We start from the raw sequence: 18,888 nt of genomic DNA, 5'->3' as shown, positions 1-18,888 counted from the left end.
CCACTAAGCCAGTTCCTTCCAGAAGCAACACTCTGGCTGCCTCCATGCTCAATACAGTCCGTCTGTCTCATACATGTACCAACCTTTTGGAGGCTTCCAGGGAACCTAATTACCCCTTGTAACATTGCATCTGGAAAATGAATTTCCAGCCCCAAACAACCAAATCAGACTATCCGAATCTTTCTAATAAAATCCTATTCTTAACTTAAAAAACAAACAAACACACACAACTCACTCCCATAGAAGGAGGGAATTTAAGCAGAAATTTGGGGTCTTTTTATCCCCCAATATTCTCATCGGTATTAGAACTGATGCAATTGAGAAGCTTTGTACTTTGAGGTAAATAAAGTAAGGAAGGTCTACATATACCTGATTTAATCTTTAAGAGACTCGTCAAAAATACATTGCTGTTCTTCCTGTCTCCTAAGACTAGAGCTTAGAGGGCCTTGTGGCATGTTCAAGGTCAGAACCATGATCAAAATCAATTCTTCACCTTCAGAAAAGCTCTCTGGCTCACCTAGCTTCTCTAACATTATCTTCCAACTCACTTTTTCATTCGAGTTCACTGAGCCCCGTAATTACCCTCCATTTTGCCACTCACTGAACTATCCAGTGCCATCGAGGCATTTTCTTTGCAAAGGTATCATTTCCGGATGGGGTATTTGCATTTTTTCATTTGCAATCCCAATACACAGTCCAGGACTACATTTCCTGGAGTTCTGTGTCTCACTGAATAAATGTTGCAGAAAAGCCATTCAGCTCAACTTCTCCTTCCAGCCGTCTATCCACTGGAAGGTAAATGAGAGAATTATGGAATACCGAGTTCCAGAGGCATTGAGATAAGTGCTGGTTTCAACAAGACCGACTTTGAAGCTTCAGGCAAGTTGTTAAGCTCCTCGGAGTCTCAAAGCCCTATCTGTGAATTCAAGGGTGACAATACCTACCACTCAACATTACTGTGAGAATTTGACATAACATCAGTAGTATAAATCACCCAACACATGACCTGGTCATGTTGGGTGTCAATAAATCTTCATTTCTTTCCTTTAGGAAAGATGGAGGAAGTTTTAATTTCCTTCCCTTTCTCCCTTCTCCCTGTGAAAGTCCCAAAGGCACTAGATGAGTGGGGTCATTTCTGAGCAGCCAAGGGCCAAACACAAAGAAATACTGGGACTACTCTCCATTCCCTAGGCTAACCCAGAAACTGTCTTTGTTATTTGATTGATTCATCTTATATCCTTCTGGGATAATAGAAATAAAGCCGCATTTTACAGTTACATTATCAAAGTCAATATCACAGTTGGGTTTGTGTTTCTATGGAAGCATTGTGCTTACTACTCAGAAAACTGCATTTAAGCCCAGAAGCCCAGCTGTCTTTGGTAACTGTTCCTCCAAAAGGAAAACTCATCGAGAAGGTGAGTCAGATGGGATAACTTTCAGGACAATCACGAGCAAGGCCAGCATCTGCGAGTCTGAAATATGGGATGTTATGACACTTGGTGAATTACTTCTGACGTACTTAATTATGCAACAACAAGATTTGCAGGAGCATAACCACACAGTTCCCCTGGGTATGCTGCCAGTGCGCTCCACAAATGATTAAATATAAAATAAACAACAGCTAACTGTGAATTATGAAGTTGTAATTCCACCAAGGGGGTTCCAGTGATGTCATAAACCACGAGAGCGAAGTTCATGTCACCAAAGGATCCCAGATGGGCTCCGAGCCTGTTACTCAGCAGTGGTCTCTGCTGCAGACACAGCTCCCGAGAAGACCTTCCCCTTGCTTTTGGCCCTTCTCATCTCTGCCATCTCCATTCTTGTTCTCTTCCTCTGAGCTTCCTAAAGTCTGCTGACCGTGCTTTTCCAAGTGATGTTTGATGAGTTAAATGGTCTGTCATTTAAGAGGCTGTTTCTATCCTTCCCCCTCCCCCTGCACACACACACACTTTGGACAACAATCTATGAATTGCATATACTTCATTAGGAAAAAAAGCTTAATATTTAATAGAAAATCCATTTAGGACAAAAACCTTGGAGCATACCTTAAAAGAAGATATTTCAGATGTAACTTGAGTATGTGCCAATCTAGGACCCCACTAATGGGATAAATTTGTCTTTAAACATGGCAGCGGGGGGCAGCTGGGTGGCTCAGTGGGTTAGGGCCTCTGCCTTCAGCTCAGGTCATGATCCCGGGATCCTGGGATCGAGCCACACATTGGGCTCTCTGCTCAGCGGGGAGCCTGCTTCCCTCTCTCTCTCTGCCTGCCTCTCTGCCTACTTGTGATCTCTGTCTGTCAAATAAATAAATAAAATCTTAAAAAAAAAAAAAAACCAAACATGGCAAGGGGGAAAAGTTATGCTGAAATTTCAAATAAAACCTTCTCACAGCCAGTATCTGAAAAAGACAGTAACTGCAAACTTAGTGACCCCACCCAAAAGCTACTGAATCAAAATTCTTGGAGTCCAGGAATCCGTGTTTTTACAGCCCCCCCAGGTGATTCTGATGTGTGCTAATGTTTGGGAGCCACTGGTCTACTAATGGGACCCAAGGTGGAGTCTGGACGTGGCTTTTACTTGGTAATTCAGGACCTTATCCACCCAAGAGTTTCTGCAAGTCCTCGGGGGTGTCCCCACATGACGACGAATAGTTCGTTCAGTCCTTCAGTCACCACGTGATATCCAGCCACCTTTTCCCTCCGTAGTATGAGTTGATGAAGTTATGCTGAACTTATAAACTCATGCTTTAGAGTTTTGTTTAGAAAACGCTGAGATCCATCCTACTCATTGAATGGTTTTTGATAAAATTCCATGTGCTGGCAAAACAACAACAACAACAACAACAAAAAACAACTGGGCTTTTCCAACTGTGTATAAAATAAGTAAGCAGGGGCCCCTGGGTGGCTCAGTCATTAAGTGTCTGCCTTTGGCTCAGGTCATGATCCCAGGGTCCTGGGATCGAGCCCCGCATCAGGCTTATTACTTGGGGCAGGAAGCCTGTTCTCTCTCTCCCACTCCCCTTGCTTGTGTTCCCTCTCTCACTGTGTCTCTCTCTGTCAAATAAATAAATAAAATCTTAAAAAAAAAAAAGGTAAGCAAAATTGCACAAATAGAAAAACTGTGCTTTATCAACCATCAGACAGGAAGGGAAGACTTTGTTAAAAAACAGAGAGAGAGAGATGCACAAAATACTGAATCGTAACTTCTAAACGTGGCATACTTTTCATCTGAAAACATACTTGAAACTGAAGTTAAATTGCAAACAATAGTATCTGTGTGATAGACTGCCCTCTCTTTGGTACACGTTTTCTCTTCCAGAATAAGAGCTAAGATAACAATCACCTAAAATTAGTCAGAGTTAGGATTTTTACAACTTTCAGTAATCGCCTTAAATGCCTTTTCCTTTTTCCCCCCCTCAGGTGAAGCACTTAGAACAGTGCCGGCAGCGAGTGAATGCGCCATGCATTGCGCAGTCAGCAACTGCTTAAGTCATTTACAATAGGAAAGCACCGCCACGCTCTGAAGTATAAAGCCTCCTTCGGTCTGCCCTTCTCTTCAAAACTTTATACACCTTCTGAAGAGAGAAAACCAACGCTTGTAAGGGGAGAGTTGAATGACAGCGGGCCACACAGGCCGGTGGACAGCAGGCAAAAATACATCATTTGATGCCAATCGCTATGAAAGAATGTGGTCTACGTCTACATCTACAGACTTGACAGCATATGAAAATCATCTGGGGTAAAAATGCACGTTTTGGGGAGATTCTGATTTGCTGGGTATGGATGGGGTCCCAGAATCTGCATTTCAAGACATTTCAGTTCATTCTGATGAAGACAAACCAGGCATCACACTTGAAGATCTACAGGATTCGACCATAAGTTTGGTAGAGAAAGAATCCCATGACCTGTTACTTCTCTTTGTCTGTTGCCTCTAGATCATTCGACATGAACCACACAGGAGACACAGAGAAGGAGGAAACAAAGTCAACAGGACCAAAGGAAGGTTTTCCTGCACGGGGACAGGTGCCTGCTCTCTAAAGGAGAACGGCGATCCAGCTCCTCACACCCCAGTCAGAGACTGTAACCCTGTAAAGCAGAGCCAGTGTTTTAGCAAACACACAGGTCCTCCTCCGTGTGTCAGAACTGGTGCTGCGACAGGCCGGTTCCTCGTCTCCAGCTCACCACCAAGCAAGCTCAGAGCTCTGCCTCTCTTTGCAGAAAGCTCTCGGCAACTGCCCCTCCGGCCCCACGCAGAGCCACGTGACGGGCTCGTCCAGTCGCCTCACCCACAGTGACCCTTTCTCTCCGCATGTACCACAGCTGAGGCGCACCTGTTACCAAAGGATGCCAAGGAGATTCAATCATCAATTGCCTGGCAGCAAAACAGAGAGTCTCGGATGCTTTATGATACAGAAATGTGGTGTGTATATCTTCTAGGTTGACCAGATTTCAAAGCAACACACGGGAGAGCAGGTCACGTATCCGACTGGGGAACAGAATGTTTGTCTTCCTCTGCTGGTTAGGAAAGCCAGGTTGGCACAAGAATGACAACTGTATGCACAATCACAGAGAACATGGCGAGTATTATTCGTGTCTAACTAGACCCCACAGAAGTCTGAGGGGAGTGGTGAACGGTGCTGTCAGACACGACACCACAGAGAAAACCCGGCACGGCTGGTCTCTGGGAGACACAGCGGCTGCGGGAGTGCTGGGGTAAGAGGTCTCGACCCCCGAGGTCCGAAGCCAGTGTCCTATACTCTCCATTAAATTCAGGGTCAGGTTTGGAGGAAGGCATCTGTCTTCTTCGGTCGTGCACAGTCCGCACTGATGGATGAAGCCAGTGGAAGCATGAAAGGCTGGTGCCATCTCGGAGCTCAAGAAGATTCAGATGACCGGTTCACGCTAATGAGGAGAAGGGTGGCCTGAAGGAGGGGACCACGGGAGGGATCCTCTGAGCCAGACTCCCAGCTCTAGCAGGCACTCATGGTGTGACTTAGATGTGCGTCACTAGAGATCATAAGGCATCAGTTCCTGACTGTAGATCAAAAACATCTGTCTACTTAGTCACTTGGTAAGTGACAGGCTTAAAAGCATGGCTTTTGGAGTATGGGAATATTCCTAGTTTTAATGACATTAACATGGCCTCCAACATTGACTGGGAAACCACACTGAATATACATCCGAGCCTGGAGTAAGTGACATTTGTCAGAGACATATCTCAGAGATTCTGGAGGTGGGAGCAGGACAAGAGCAGACATGTCCTTGCACGCCTTCAGTGGGACAGAAGTAGGGTGTTCCACTCCTTGTCCACATTACCTCATTATTCCAAGCAACAAACCCGTGTAATAGCTATTAACGTGCCAGGTTTTTAGGTAAGGAAATCAAGACCCAGAGAGTTATCTAAAGTCAACCAGTAAGTAAATTGTAGAATCATAACTTACCACAGAATTCTGTAAATACAAAGTAAAATGCTTCAAAATCCCTGATGCCTTAAATCTAAATGAAAGATTCTTGCTTTTTGATGGCTGGGGATATATTTATTGAAACACATTCTTACCTTTCAATTTTTGCTTGATAACATAGTTTAGAAAAATCTCCATTTGATTCCTATGGTGTAATAATAAATTGGCCCTTTATTCCTCAAGTATTTTTGCAAACGCAGTACCCTTTTGGCCTGCTGTGTTCCCTCGAGGAAGACAGGTTTAGCAGTTCCCTGCCCACTTTATAACAAAGACTAGGAGCCAAAGGAAATAAAAGAGATTGTGCAGCATGGTAGTATGTTGTGAAGTGGTGTGGTGGTCTCTCTACTCCTAATTCAGCATTGCTTCACTAGACTATAACGCATCCACAAGAATTTGGTTGACAGCAATGATGATGGGATAAAATGAAAAAAATAATTAAAACAGGATCAGGAAGGAAATACTTGAGTCACTTAACAGTAGATCCCTAAAACTCTCCAAGCCAGTTTTCTTCTCTGTAAAATGAAAATAATTGCACTACCCCCACCTGTTTCTTCAAACTGGTTTTATAAAACACAATAGTGTTGGTAAATGTTCTTGGAGTTTGTGAAGCAGTTTCTTATTTTATGTCACTTCATTATTTATATTATTAATTCTTTAAGACAAAGTAGGGCATTATTTATACAAGTAATCAGGGAAAAGAATTAAATCCTCTAGCAGTCTGAGTACATATAGTAAGTCAGTTAAAATGATTGACTTTAAGGCCTACCCAGATACAGCTGGAATTTCCTGGCTATTCAAGGTAGCTCTGATTCTCCAAACCAAAAAAATCCAAAACAGAGCAGAAAAAAGATATTCTTACCACCCTGAGGAAGGAGAATGTCGGGGTGAAAGGGGATAAGAAAGGCATAAATTTAAATAGTGCTCCACATATTCTGAGTAAAAATGATCACACCCAGAAAAATCTCTTCTTCCCTGAGGAAAACTAAGAACAGACTCTTCACAGTCAAGTGTGCGGTGATATTATGTTCCGTTTCTCTTGTCAGGAGGGATTCAGCCTTTGAAATATGTGTAGCAAAACTGCAGATTTCAGTTTCATGATTAATGAGCTAAATTACATTTTATTTCTTAAATGTGTTGAGGATTCATCCTGTGGTCTTTCCTCAAACTTGAGCAGAGCTGCTGAAGAGCACATCTGGTTACTGGCAAAGAGCTCTCTGGGTGGCTCACGTTCTTTCTTCCCTCAGAAATAGGCAGTGCAGGGAACTGCAGAAACTTTTATTGGACAAGTGTGGTTTTTTAATCCTTGAAAATCATGATTCTCTGCTCACCCTTCCCATGAGAGAAAGATTAATTTCTAAGATATATCTAATTCATAATTTAAAGATTTTGTTCTACACAATTTTATATCACTAAATAATACTTTCCCTAAAGAAAATATTTGCATTCATCAGGCAAATATTTTAACATCAACTTGCCTGGGAATGATTTTTGAATACACTTCATAATAACAATTTATATTTTCTCTGCAATTATCACTTTAAATAAGGGTTGTGGCAGTGTAGACTTTCATATACTAATAAATGCATTGTATTTTTAGAAGTGCTTCTCCTACCAAAATACTCTACTGTTTAGTGTCTACCTGATCATCACTCTACAAGTTATAAATAAATGTCATTTTCCTTCTCCTTTTTCACAGAGGCATTGTGTAAGTTTTATGACATTAAAAAAGAAAAAAAAAACTTATAAAATGAAAAGTCAAGATCCAGAGATCTACGAAAACAGAAAATGTACACTCCCTTAAGACATCTTTCTCCTCAACGGTTTTATGGAGCAGTTCCTTACTAAACCATGTAAAAGCTAATTTTTTGAGCTGTAGCTCTCCAACTGTGGTCCTGGAATGTCCTTTAAGTATTATGCAGGCTTTTCCAATTTCAAAAGGAGACATGTGCTCATGTCTAGGGAAGGTTCCCAGCTAGAACAAGCAGAAAAGAAAAAGAAGCTGTTTACTCTGAAGGTCTTACTGCTGGGAGCCAGCCCACCGGAAGCCGGAACTCTGGGAAATGGGAGTGACGTCACAGCTCCCACAATCGTTGCGGAGCTGTTGTTTGTTGTTTGTATGTGTGTGTAATTTTCTGATGAGAGCAAGTGGGTTATATGTTTGTGTATTTTCTTAATTTGTGGTGAAACTCAATCTTTGAAAATGGGATGAAAATTCCTCTGTTAATTTAAGAAAAATCAGTAATGGAGAATGTTAATATAAAAACTGTATAAAAAATAAAAAGGAAATATTTTAATACCAAACTACAAACTGCGTCTATTTCAGGGTGGTGAAATATGGGTGATTTTACTTTCCAATTTAAACTTTTTTAATGTAAAATAATACATTTTCTAAAATGAGCATGTATTGCACTTCAGCATTATGCTTATATTAAGAAAAACTACTCACGGCTAGAAATTGCAAAAACAGCAGAACCACACTCTTTAAAAAAGAAGAAGACCTACTTAATTTGCTTACTGCAGCTTTCCTATATATAGTGGGACTCTGCCTCTCCCCTACCCGTCCCCTCAAAATCTCTCATCTTAAGAAAATCCTCTAGGTATATTAACAACCATATCATACTTAGAAAATAATTAAGCAATGCTTGTAAAAAGCACTGATTATTTCTACAGTAAAGCATCGAGGGAAGGGGTTTGCTTGGTCTAAAAGGAAGCAGTCAAGAAACGTGTCACAGGGAGCAGAACCTTGAAAGGTGGCATGGCTGGGTTTGCAAAGAAGACGTACGGAGCAAGGACGTCTCCTAAGAGAAGTCAGAGCAGCAGAAAGGCGACTAGAGGACATGGGCAAATGTTCTAGCCTAACTTGCATACTAGGGAAAAGTAAGGGAGCAGTTCTGGTCTCTGTGTGAATGGGCAGGTTGCTGGGACATGATGGAAATATAGACTATGAAAGGTAATTAAGAAAAAAAAAACACCAAACAGGACAAATTTGGTCCTGAGGTATAATAAAATAAAATGAAAACAGAGAGGGAGGTAAACCATGAGAGACTTTTAACTATAGGGAACAACTGAGGGTTGCCCAAGAGAAGGTGAGTGGGGAGGAGGAGGGGGTAACTGGCTGAAGGGCATTAAGGAGGCACTTGATGAAATGAGCACTGGGGTGTTGTATGCAACTGATGATTCATTAAATTCTACCTCTGAAACTAATAATATAGTATATGATAATTAAATTTAAATTTAAAAAATATAAAGCAATTGTGAGTTCTAAAGGAGAGGGCCATGATTTTTTAAAAATATGTTTGTAAAAGAAGGTACTCACATGCCCTTTTTTCCTTCAGCAAATTCTCCTTGAGGATCTATTATATCCACCCTGTGCGCCACCTACAGATGGGAGGACAAGCAAGGACTCAGGGAGACCCCGTTAGTTTGGAGGCTGGTAGAGCCATGCAGGGAAGATATTATAGATTTTTAAGAGGAGATGGATTCAGGTGATTTTAGAAGGTAAACTTGTTGAGATTTGGACATGGACTGGACAGAGGCGGAAAGGAAGGAGTCAGGATGAGTCTGAAATTTCTGAGTTTTGTATCCCCATGTTGTGGTAGAGAAAAACAGGCAAAGCTGTAAGAGGATCCGATTGGGCAAAGGGAGCTCTTAGGTGCCACGCTTTGTTGTTTTGGAGTCTGAAGCACTTCTGCCAAGTTCACATGGAAATGTTGAATCAGTGGCGGCACATGGACCTGCAGTCCCCAGGCGGGGCGTGTGGACGTAACCTGGGGGTCTTCAGTATGCAGGTGGTGAGTATTGTTGAAAAGGTGAGCCTATGGGGCGCCTGGGTGGCTCGGTGGGTTAAAGCCTCTGCCTTCAGCTTAGGTCATGATCCCAGGGTCCTGGGATTGAGACCCACATCGGGCTCTCTGCTCAGTGGGGAGCCTGCTTCCCCCTCTCTCTCTCTGCCTGCCTCTCTGCCTGCTTGTGAAGAACGAAAGAAAGAAAGAAGAAAGAAAGAAAGAAAGAAAGAAAGAAAGAAAGAAAGAAAGAAAGAAAGAAAAGAAAAGAAAAAGAAAAAGAAAAAGAAAGAAAGAAAAGGTGAGCCTGCAGAAGAGCTCCTAGGCAAATGGTATGAAGTCAGAAGGGGAGCAGAGGGGGCCCAGTGCTTAGGCTGGATTTGAAAGGGGATCCCCTAGACACGGGGAGGTGATTCTCCCACTGATGCATTCACTGAGCCGAGGCAACGGTTTAGCAGCTATCCCAGTGCTAAAGGACTGCTGTGATCCAGACCAGGATTTAGGGAAGTAGGCCTGGTAGAAAATAGAGAGAGAGTCACAATGTACATAATCCCTGAGAGTCACCTCCCACTCTGGATGAATGGCTCCATGTCAGTACTCAGGTGTAAAGGGTTAGACTCAATACCTATTTCCATTGAAACTTCCAACTTACATGTATTCCTGAGTTACCTTAAAAAGAAGCAGTAACCAGCTCCCCAAACCTCTGCTTCCAAGAAGTCTGTAAGTGGGCTATTATAAAATGAATTATCAGAGAGGAAAAATACTTGAAAATACTTGGTTTCATTGAGCTCAACAGCTCTCTCCTTTTCTGAGGATTTTAGAAAATGCCATTTAGGAGGCTTTCATGGTCTCTAGGCACCAGTTTTCCTGGCAGCAGACACCTCTGGGACAACCAGTCAGGTCACAAGGAGTGCAAAGAAGGATGGTTGACAAAGGCAGGAAGCTGGACCCTGACTCCCCCACCACCCACCAGGCCTGGGCCATATCTTCCAAGTCTGTTGCACACCAGCATGAATCTGTGTGCATAAATACAGTGGAAACTTGAGCAAATGGGGTTGTAGATAGAACCGAAGTGCTGGCTAGGACTTTCACTTTGCCCCATAGTCAAGCTGATTCAACTTAGCATATCCTGACTCAAATTTTGATTGAGTTGGGCTCCTTGGCCCTTAAGTTGTGTATCTGAATCTTCTTTGAGAAGCTCTGGCCTCCCCATATACATTTAGAGTGCTGGGAGAGCCCCATCTGTTTTTATGCTTATTTATAACTACTCCACCTTCCAGCACTGTGAGGTCCTCTAAAATATAATGACATGACTTATGATGAGAAATTAGGTGAATGGGGTGAATGTTCCTCCTCTCAGACGAACGTCTGTGGGAATGCAATTTCCCTGGCAGCCCTGGCCTGGCCCTTCTGTTGCTCGCGAACACCCCAGCTCAGACTATCGGGAAGGTCCGCATGACCCACCATCTCTGCTAAGAAGACAGTGTTCCTTCTGCCCCTTGGTTGCTCCCACGGTTGCCTTGACTTGGTGACCTCCAGATTCAGGGTGTGGTAGGAGAGAAGTAGAAAATCCCAAGATTTACGGAAGGGGGTTAAGAATTTTCCTCCTATGTCCTGTGAGTCACCTGAAACTCTTGCACCAAAAGGGAAGATGGGTAGAAGCCAGGAGTTCGATCTGGGGACAAACACACAAGACCTGGGGTAAGTACTGCCCTTCCTTCCAGGGAAAGAGGGTTCCTCCAACCGCAGGGCCCAATTCTAGGACGGCCAGTGTCTGCCCCCCGGGAAGAGGCGGTGTCCCCGCAGGGCCCCTCACAGGCCGGCGCCGGCTCTGCAGTCCGCTGCCCCTTCTTCAAGCCCCGGGTCCCCTGCACACGAGGCTCGCCCACCTGCGCGGAGACGGACCCTGCCCTTCCCACGCGCCGTCGCTGGCACCACGGACCCGGTGCCAGTCCCACCGGGGAGCCCTGGCAGCGCCCCTCGCGGTGGGGCTCACCCGCAGTCGCGGCCCCGCAGGCCCGGGCCCACCAGCTGTAGCCGGGCTCCTGCCGAGACGCGCGCGGCGCATGCGCGTTCGCGGCCCCGCAGGGTCCTCGCGGCTCCGGCGCGCCCCGTCGTTGGCTGCTCGCGTGCGGCCCTGCAGGGCGCCGGGCCCCGGGCTCTCTGCGGGCGCGGTCGGGGCGGCCCCGGCCCGGGGCAGGGGGCGCCCCCTCTCGGCAGGAGGAGGCAGAGCGGGGCTCTGGGGCCCGGCTCGCCGCGCGCTCACCCTGCGGGCGCCGCGCTCCACGCGCTCCTCGGACGCGGGAAGACGCGGGGAGACGCGGGCCGCAGCGGGGAGGGAGCCGGCACCTGTGTCCCAGCCGGGGTGCGGGATGCGGGGTGCGGGGTGCGGGGTGCGGGATGCGGGGTGCGGGGTGCGGGGTGCGGGGTGCGGGGCACCGGCGTCTGCGCGGCCGTCCAGTCCAACGTCTGCTCCTCACTGCAGTTCGGGATTAACTCTCCGTCCTCCCTCCAGTCTCCACCCCGCAACGGCGAGCGTCCGCCAGAGCCTCCCGTCGGGCCGAGCGCGGTCCGCCCCGGCCGGGACGTTCCGGCGCAGTCGCTCCTCGCGCGCCCGCGAGGGACACGTCCAGCCGCGCGCAGACAGCTCCACGCACCAAGATAGGAACCAGCGGGCCGGCCCTTGCTCTTTCTGTTAACTCGAATCTTGGGGAGCCACATTAGTACGCATTTTTCAAATCCATTCCTCATTTGAAGCCGAGTCTGGGGACATCGACAGCGGCAAAAATCAGCCTCGGGAAAATCCGTCTCGCGGATTGGAGCGCTCTCGTTCCGCGGCGCGGCAGAAGGGCTGGGCCATCCCTTACGCGAGGACGAGTCCTGGGCCTGACTTCGTCCCTGCATCTGGGCGCTTTACAGGAGCAGCAGAATCCGTAAGATTCTGATTGTCCTTGGACTCTCCTGAGAAGTCACTCTTGTGTGCGATGGATTTGTTCTGACAAGTTTTCTTTATTTTCTTTTACAAAATTTCCTCCACCAACCACTGTTTGTTCCTGTTCCCCCACCTTGCCCTGAAGTGACTATCACCCCTGTACTCGTCTTCCCAATATTTTTTCAAGAAAAGTGGTTCCAGGACAAGTGCGGTGTAGTGATTTTAAGTGGAAACCTAAAACCAATAGTTCACAGTTTTCTGTACAACTACTTCTGTAAGCCTGCCTCACTAAGTTAGACAAATGACCACACCAAGAATCTTCTCATATTCGGACCACAGTAGAGACATCTTACTCGAAAACTTCTATAGGTGGAAAACAAACCCGCTAACCCCCAAACAACACTGACTGTCTCTCCTCAGATGTCTGGGCAATGTATCTCCGTATTTATTGATTTAATAAGAAAGGGCATTCAGAGAAAAGGAGATTGTGGCAGTTTGTCGAAATTGTTTTTCTATTCCAGTTAATTTTTAATTGAGTATTGTTAGTCTGCTCATCAAGCGATTTAAATACAAGAATCCAAATTCTCGTGGATAAATATTAATGCTGTTGACATAGACATCCTCTTTGTATCCTTGAAAAGGGAGTTAAAAGACACCAAGCCTGGGGCTGGTGGTACTGGGCCCTGCATCAAATTAAAACAGAATTGGAAGCCGAGACTAATCAGATTACAATGGCATGGACGCACAGGTAGTCCTGTAAATGTTTGCACACCCAGTGGACATAGGAAGTTAGCCCCTTACCCGAGTATTTCCTGTAAATGTCTAATCTCTTGCTCAGAGGAATACTGCAAGAATCCTCTTGAATGACCTTACGAATTGGTTTGAATAGAGGATGCTGAACACCCAAGTTTTACTCTTTCTTCGGGGTAGAGTTTTTCCCCAAGAAACTCTTTCACCCTCTGCAAAGAAGAAGAAGAAGAAGAAGAAGAAGCAGCAAAAAGCAAGCCTCATCTCCTCAATAAAGAATGCTCTCTGATTTAAAAAAAAAAAAAAAAAAGTACTTTCTATGGCTTCTTCTAACTCCATCTCTCAAAGAATAAAAAATAAACAGATTTTCTCAGAACCATTGAAAGCTGGCACCACCAGGAGCAGGAGCCATGCAGGGATAGCCCTGCACACGTAGGCATGCACAGATTTGCAACACCCCAGTCCCCAAGTCCCCTGGGCCCTCCTCCTGCGAAGGAGCTGAGTTCTCCTGGAGCTAGTGGCCTGCTTTGGGGGCGGTGGGCCCTGCTGAAGGAGGGAGCAGGTAAGTAGGGTATTACAGGAGCGGGATTGTAAAAGAAACACATCTTTTAAAATAAAAATCAAATGGACCTTTAGCTGAAAATCTACAGATACCGTTTAAAAGTGGGAAAGGATCTCTGGTGGGGGGAGCGCCTTTTAAAATTCGGATCAGAGTGGATCGGAGCCAGTCGGATAGGAAGGTATCTTTGGTTCTGAAGATGCTGTAATTTTTTCCACAGGAGAGGGGTGTGCGTGACATCTTGTTGGGTTGGAGAGGATTTATTCACTCCTGCGGTAAAATCTAAAATGATGCCCCTGAGAGGAGGAAGGCTCTGCTGGGCTCCCTGTGATCCACGCCTGCCCGCCTGACGCCCCTATGTTCTGACCTAAGCATGTGGGGGATCATTAAAGCCGCTTTGCCAAAATGCAGGGCTGCGTGACACCTGAGGAGCGGCAGAGGCGCTCCGGAGTCTTGGAAAGGGCTCCCTGGGAGCAATGAACAGGGGAGGCAGGGGCTCACTGTTCTAGAGTTGGGCGATCTGCAGCCCTAGTGAGTATTGGCTGCTTGGGGCGTCTGACTATACAGGCCCAGATCCCACTCCAAGCAGCCCTTCTACCCAATGCGGGTGGGAGTTGCCAGATGGTCCATTTTTTCCAAAATATTAAGAGGAGGCCATCCAGTGCCCTGCTCCTGCCTGTGATATAAACAAGATTTACCTCTTTTTCTCTGAACTTGACATGCGACCATGGGGGACTCAGTGACCTACCTCCATCCTGGATTTCATTGCCTCCTGTAAAGAGAAAAAGCTTCTAGGCTACCCTTAAAATGATATAGATCGTGGGCTCCCCTTTGAATCAAGATAACTGAGGCCCAAATTCAGAGTGCCAGCACCGATTCCAGGGCCCCGGGTGTTGCCGCAGAAATTAAGGGTGCCCTGGGTGTTAGAAATGCTGAAAATCCAGGGAAACTGATACTCTGTTGTGTATTCCCACTTAGGGAGCCCCCTAGAGATGTTCCAGCTCCCTGGGCTTACCTCTGGGGGGCGGGGTGGGGGAGAGCTGGTGGGGCTGGGCCCCGGGAGTGTGGTGGGAGGACTGTGGGCCGTGGATTCCTTCGCGCCGCGTTTACACCTCTCCCTTTGTGACAAATCGATTTCCCGTGCCGCCGTTCTGCATTCGCATCCCGCCAGAGGCCCGGGGCCCAGCTGTGCCCCAGTACACACTTAGCACTGGTTTGGGAGTGTGTGCGTGTGTGCACGCGTGTCTAATTGACTTTCCGTCTACCTTTTTATGACTACATGTGTTTCCAACAAAAGGTCTTATTAGGACAATCTGGTTTCACTAATTTAGAGGTTGGGAACGTGGAAAGCAGGAGCTTTTTTTTTTTTTAAGAGTTTGCAGAAGTTCAGATTAAGAAATGACAGCGGATGCACTGTCGTCTTAGGAGTAGGTCTGCCTATTTTTATGACCTGTTCCTCTTTTCTCTCCCAGGCTTCCCCTGTTCTACCCCCCTTCACACCCCATACTCCCCCATTAGCCACAGGATTCCTAACAGTTAAAGAACCATTTCTTTTAAACACTTAAGGCATCTGAACCCAGAAGTCTGAGACATTTACTGGGCTGGGAAAACCAGTAAAAGGGAAGAGGGATCGTTCTACAGAGAGGAAAGTGGAATGAGCATGAACCAAGGGGAAAGAGAATTGTGGTAAGCAGAGAGGGAGAGCAGACAGAAGCTCCCATCCGGATCATGCTAAGATCACGCCAGGTGGTACCTGGACACTCTGAAGCATGAGTGTAGATGGAATATGTCTCATTAATTTCCGCTGAAAAGAAAATCTAAGAAGAACGTTTCCATAGAGTTGGAAGAGTAAACCATGTCTTTTATGTGTTCCCCATGTTTTCCAAAGGAGATTATGGTTTCCCCCTCGGGGGTAGACTCCAGCAGGCCGCAAGGGGCACCTGACTCTCAGTGTGGCTCTCTGTCCCCTTCCGGTCCAGAGCCCCACGTTAGTCCCGAAGACTGAAAACTCCTCTCCTCTCTGACTCACAGACTGAGCCTCACTGTCCACTGCAGACTGGAAGCCTAGCAGGGCCCGCCCGTCCTCACTCAAGTAGTTCACAACAGACCCCTCGGCAACACCTGACTGGGGGGGGGCGGCAAGGGCTAAGAACAAGGCTCCTCCTGGACACCCTGTGCCCCACTGGATGCCTGTGCCCTACTGGACACCCTGTGCCCCACTGGACGCCTGTGCACTGGACACCCTGTGCCCCACTGGACGCCCTGTGCCCCACTGGACGCCCTATGCTCCACTTACCAGACCTTCCTGTCCTCATCTCAGAGATGCGTGAGGAGCTGGAGAAAACATCGCTTCTTTAAAGCAACAACCCTTTGTTAGAAGAGGCCCCCCGCCATCGCATGAAAGCAAGGCCTATCGGGTTTCCCAAGTGTCGGTCAGTCACTTTGTCCCCCCCACCTGGGTCTGCATTTCTGCTACCTCCTTCTGAAGGGTCTGTCGACCATCCTTCTGCCTTAACTATCCTTTTCCTGGCTGGTATCCTAACCTCAGTTTCCTTCCCCTGCCCACTCCCCACTAGGCAGGCCTCCTTACTCCTTGCAACTCGGAGATGCAAGCACTTAAGACTGCATCAGGCAGGTACCGGGAGGTTTCATCCCCTTCCCTTGCAACACAGGGTCCCCAACTTCGCCTAGGCCCTTTTCGTGTCCTCGCGCATACCCGCGGACGCCACGTGCACGGCGCGACCTTAGCCACGCCAGGCCTGGGTTTCACGGGAGTCAACCCTGGGCTGCCTCCCCGCCACCGCCTCAGCTTCCAGGGTGCCCGCCAGCCGGCCTCCAAGCCCAGTCTCCTCCGGTCCGTACTAGAAGGCCACCGTGAACCCGGGCTCCCTTCTGCGAGGCGTCTCCTCGGAGCCAAAGGGCAGGAACGGTCGGCATCCCGCGCGCATCAGGGCCGGCGCCCGCCGGGCTTGCTGTGGCCCCCGTGAGCCTGCTTTTCGCACCCCCCGCTTGTTTTAGGGGTAAAGCAACAATGGCTGGTCCCTCCCGCCCCACCCTGGTCTTTTAAGCAGTCGTTTCTTCACGACCCTGTTTTCTGTTGTGGGTCCGGCCTCCAGTTCTCCCAACAGTGGTAAGTGTCGTGATTAATAAATAACCATGGCGAAACCGGACCGGCAGAAAGTGCAGAAATCAGTGAAGCTGGGCGATAGGCACTTGGAGATTCGGAACACTATTCTCCCCCTCTTTGCACATTTAAGTTTTCCCTAGTAAAAGCGTTTAAGAACAATCCCATTATTTCGCGGTGCATTTTCCCGGAGTTCAAAGTGTCTAGGCAAACAATTAACTCCCGCTGTGGACAGCGCGTGCTGCACGAACCACCCTCTCCCCCACCCCCTCGCAGCACCAACATCTCCGACAAGGAAGCTTCGGCGTCTGTGCTCAGCCATTACGCGGGACTTGGGAACACCAGGTCTTCATTCCTCAGAGCAGCCGCCTTTCTCTAGTGACAGGCCAGGCCAGGCCGGATGACCCTGTCCAAATTCCCCATCGCCCCCTGCCTCTGGGAATACCTACGGGGGATTGACTCCAGTTTGATTTTGGCTTTAAAAACAAAAGGAAACAAAACCAAACCTGAGGGGATTGTAGGCCTGGACCTGGGGAAGCGGGCGAGGGGCAGGCGGCCTGGGGAGAGAGGGTCTCCTAGCCTCTCCTTTCATTGAGGCTGCTGCTGGGCTCCCACAGCTCTGCTAGGGCCTTGCTTCCAGCTGTCTCTGGGTCCGGTTTCCTTCCCCTACTATTTCCTGAGAGTCTGATATTGGCAAATTTTTTTTTTTTTGGAATGAAAGCATGCCTAGGGGATCTCCTGTTTTCACAGGTTCCAAATTTGAAGACAAAATAACAGTCTACAAATAATGAAATGGAAAAGAATTGGCCTCATATAAAAAACTTCCAGCCAAGTGCAGACTCCTGCAGTCTCAAGGAGGAAATATCAAGGCCCATGTCACCTGGGCTGATTCAGGTGACAGGTCTGTAACAGACTCCAGAACGTATGGATACACTTGCCACCACCTTTTAAGGCGCGGTTAACAGCGCAGTCGAGATTTCCGCGGGGGCGCGGTATCAGTCCGGAGGGATGGGAAAGGGAGACCGCGTGGACTTTTCTGGGAGGACTTAGGGCCGATAGGGAGAGCTCGTGGAATGTGGCACCAGACTAGGCACCGGAGTCCTCGCTTTCCCTGCGCATCTCTCCTGTGCGGGACGGAGCGGGGCAGGAGCCCGGGTTTCACCCCAACGGACGCCCCCTTTGCTTTGCCCGAGTTTTCCCGGGGCACGGACCTTTGATTCTGCCGGGGGTCTCCAACCCACGTGCAGGTGGAGCGCGGCGACAGCAGAGGACGGAGAGCGGATCCCGGGTTGGGGCTCGGCGCTCCCGCGCGGCCCCTCCCGCACGCCCCGGCCATCGGGGCCCCGAGCGCGCTGTGCCGCAGGAGCCGCGCGGGTCCCGGCGCTGTGCGCGGTGCCCTCCGCCTCTCCGCCCCGCCTGCCCCCGAACCCACACGCTCGAGACCTGGGCGAAGCCCTCCCAACCCAACTCGGCATCGTTAGTCCGCTGCCTTCACAAACAGGGCAGGCTCCCCGACTTTCCGCCCCTCCTTTCCTGCCAGTACGGCTGCCCCGCAGGCAGGAGGACCTGGCCGCGGGGCTCGCCCGGGGCTGAGGGGCAGCCCAGTCGGCTTCGGCGCGCGTCCTCCGCGGACAGAGTCCCTAAGCTCGACCTCAGGGCCTCGGGACCGCCCTGTGGCGCCCGCCGCGGCTGCACCCTCGGCAGATCCCTTTTCATCATCCTTTCCTCCCCGTCTGTGCCTGGCCCTTCCTCTGGCCACGGACACCACCACTCCTCGCCCGCGACTTTCTCTCCCTGGTCCGGGAGGGTTCCAGGCGCCCAGCCGGGACCCCGGACCCCGGTCGCGGACACACACTCCCGCGGGCATGCGTCCCTCACTCACTGTCCTGCTGTGGGGTGTCGCTGCCGCTGGTGAGTCCCGGCGACTCCAGTAGGCTTCGGCCGGCCTCGCCCACGCTCTCGTCCGCCTGCGCCGCCACCATGTCCCCGGCTTCCTCCAGGTCTAGCAGGTGACTGACGGAGAAGTTCTTTTTCGCCTGCAGGGTGTCGAGGTTGCCGGGGCTGTCCAAGCGGCCGCCCAGCGCCGGTTGCCGCTCCAGAACGTGCCCGTAGCTGGAGGTCATGGTCTCCCTCCGATCCCACCCACCCCCCTCTTCCCGCTCGAATCAACACCAAACGCTGTGGGCGCGAGGGGGGAGAGGAGCCGAGTGGGGAAGAGAGAGGGGGGAGTGGAGAGAGAGCGAGAGCGAGAGCAGGGGAGGGAGGGAGGGAGAGAGAGAGAGA

At 48.9% G+C, this 18,888-nt stretch overlaps 1 protein-coding gene across 2 annotated transcripts in view; it reads right to left on the bottom strand.

Annotated features, from left to right (window-relative positions):
* PRRX1 (paired related homeobox 1) overlaps positions 1 to 18,887 on the bottom strand; it is a 73,375-nt gene extending 54,488 nt beyond the window's left edge. Inside the window, exon 1 of one of the 2 annotated variants that reach the window (XM_032317480.1) lies at positions 18,488 to 18,887. In XM_032317480.1, the coding sequence (XP_032173371.1) occupies positions 18,488 to 18,728 (241 nt within the window). In that variant the 5' untranslated portion in view covers positions 18,729 to 18,887. The remainder of the gene's footprint in view (positions 1 to 18,487) is intronic. The other variant, XM_032317478.1, reaches the window with a different exon arrangement.
* Position 18,888: the final 1 nt, after the last annotated feature.

The sequence above is a fragment of the Mustela erminea genome, chromosome 17, assembly GCF_009829155.1.
Source record: "Mustela erminea isolate mMusErm1 chromosome 17, mMusErm1.Pri, whole genome shotgun sequence".
NCBI lineage: Eukaryota > Metazoa > Chordata > Mammalia > Carnivora > Mustelidae > Mustela > Mustela erminea.
This window is presented reverse-complemented; position numbering and strand designations above follow the sequence as displayed.